The sequence below is a fragment of the Priapulus caudatus genome, unplaced genomic scaffold, assembly GCF_000485595.1.
Source record: "Priapulus caudatus unplaced genomic scaffold, Priapulus_caudatus-5.0.1 Scaffold126, whole genome shotgun sequence".
In the NCBI taxonomy this organism is placed as follows: Eukaryota; Metazoa; Priapulida; class Priapulimorpha; order Priapulimorphida; family Priapulidae; genus Priapulus; species Priapulus caudatus.
Window position 1 is genome coordinate 468,792 of NW_014577187.1, and position 2,337 is coordinate 471,128.

The following is a 2,337-nucleotide window of genomic DNA, read 5'->3' on the forward strand; positions in this document are numbered from 1 at the left end:
ACTAACTACTACTACTACTATATATATATATATATATATATATATATATATATATATATCAAGAGTACATAATAGAGATTATTAGAGATTATTTAGAGATTATTAATCTCTATTATGTACTCTTGATATATATATATATTGATGAAATACAGTTCCGACTCCTATGTAATCCTGGAGTCCTGTGCGCTACCTGTACCTAATCTCTCACGCATATCAAGACGCTCCCCGATCTACTTCCTACTAGCGAAGAGAAGTCTATTATATATCTATATACTATCTACTATATCTATTTTATCGCCCATACCTTGCAGCAGACTGACGCTGTTGAAGGCATCTCGGAGCTTGGCGATGAGCACGTGCAGAAAGCTGTCCTGAGAGACCTGCTCGAGCGATTCCGTCTGCTCGTCGTAGACGATGACGTCAGAGTAGTCTAGCGTGTCCAGTCGGCACGACTGACAGATCAACTCTCCCACTGACACCTGCAGGAAAACAATGAAGCCATCACGTTAACGCAAGCACGCACGCACACGCACGCACACGCACGCACACGCCTGCAAGCATGCACGCACACGCATGCACACGCCTGCAAGCATGCACGCACGTACGCACGAATAGACAAATAAACTCTCTCACTGACACCTGCAGGAAAACAATGAAACCATCACGTTAACACAAGCACGCACGCACGCACGCACGCACGCAAGCATGCACGCACATGCCTGCAAGCATGCACGCACACGCACGCACGCACCCATGCACGCACGCACGCGCACGCACACACACGCACGCACGCACGCACGCACCCATGAACGCACGAACACACATACACATACGCACACAAACACGCACGCACGACTGATATATCAACCTATTCACTGCCACGCACAACATACAGGTGAGAAGCGAGGCCATCGTGTTAACACGAACACCTTGCCCAACCAAGACAGCTTATTAATTACCAGGTGATGTATTTACGCCACCCCGGGGACCAACAAACGCTGGACGATTCGTCTACACGTTCATTTCGTATAGAGAAAGTTGGTAGACGATAAAAAGACAGGAATTGGAAATATGAAGCAGACCGTAACAATATTCTCCTCTCAAATTTCATGCCACTCCACATGTGGCACAACTGCCGTAATGCATGTTTCATCATTAATATTCGGAAACTCCCTAGCTCGTAGGAATCTGTCTACATTTGGGGAATTATGAAAAAACCTAAAAAAATGCTATAATAATATCGATAATTGCGAACAGTCCAATCCGCATTCCATTATCCAACATCCATTGCAAGCCAATATGAAGAAAAGAAAAAATAGAGAATGCGGCCCGCTGCACATCGTCTCACAAACATTCCACGACAACAACATCCGGAAAGCCTCTTCTGGCAGCGCCTCTATACGCCGCACTCTCTCGCGCAGACCTCTTGCGTCATGCCACTCGAGGATGCTCGGCGATGATGGGCGCGATAAACGAGCCCTCGTCGTCGTCGTCGTCGTCGTCGGCAGCGGCAGAGGCAGCGGCGCGTGATGCCATTAAGGGGCCGCAGCGGCGCGCGCTGAGAGATTGCGGGCGACGATGAGCAATGCTGCTGGCGCCACGCGGCTGGCCGTAAAACCCGGCGGCGGGATGCTGCGGGGCGGGATGCTGCGGGGTGGGATGCTGCGGGGATGCTGCGGGGTGGGATGCTGCGGGGTGGGATGCTGCGGGGATGCTGCGGGGATGCTGCGGGGTGGGATGCTGCGGGGGTGCTGAGAGGGATACGGGGAAGGATGCTGCGGGAAGGCTGTGAGGGATGCGGAGAGGGATGCGGAGATGATGCGGGAGGGATGCTGCGACGATGCGGGGAGGGATGCGGGGAGATATGCGAAGAGTGATGCTGCAATGTTGCGGGGAGTCACGCTGCGAGAATGTGTGAGGGATGCTGCGAGGATGCGGGTAGGGATGCGGAGAGGGATGCGGGGAGCGACGCTGGGAGGGATGCTGCGATAATACGGGAGAGATTCAGTACGAGGAAATAACGGAGAGCTGTGATGATGTTGCAGGGATGCTGTGAAGATGCTGCACGGATGCTGTGAAAAGAGCTGCAGAGACAACCACATGTTGCACACATTTGCCAATTATAAACGCCTTGAGGATGAGTCAGCTCTGAGGAAAACTACGCGGGAGGGAGGAGTAAGGAAGCGGACAGCAGGCGGGAGACATGGGCGGAAGGAATAGAGAGTGACAGAGGGACAGGGAGAAGGAGATAGGGAGAGAGAGAGCGAGAGAGAGAGAGAGAGAGAAAGAGAGAGAGAGAGAGAGAGAGAGAGAGAGAGAGAGAGAGAGAGAGAGAGA

General features: G+C 51.9%; 1 protein-coding gene across 1 annotated transcript in view; it reads right to left on the reverse strand.

Moving 5' to 3' along the window:
* LOC106805753 (dual specificity protein phosphatase 16-like) overlaps positions 1–2,337 on the reverse strand; it is a 42,011-nt gene that overhangs the window by 10,364 nt on the left and 29,310 nt on the right. The window contains exon 5 of the mRNA XM_014807469.1: positions 305–479. Within this exon, the coding sequence (XP_014662955.1) occupies positions 305–479 (175 nt within the window). The remainder of the gene's footprint in view (positions 1–304; positions 480–2,337) is intronic.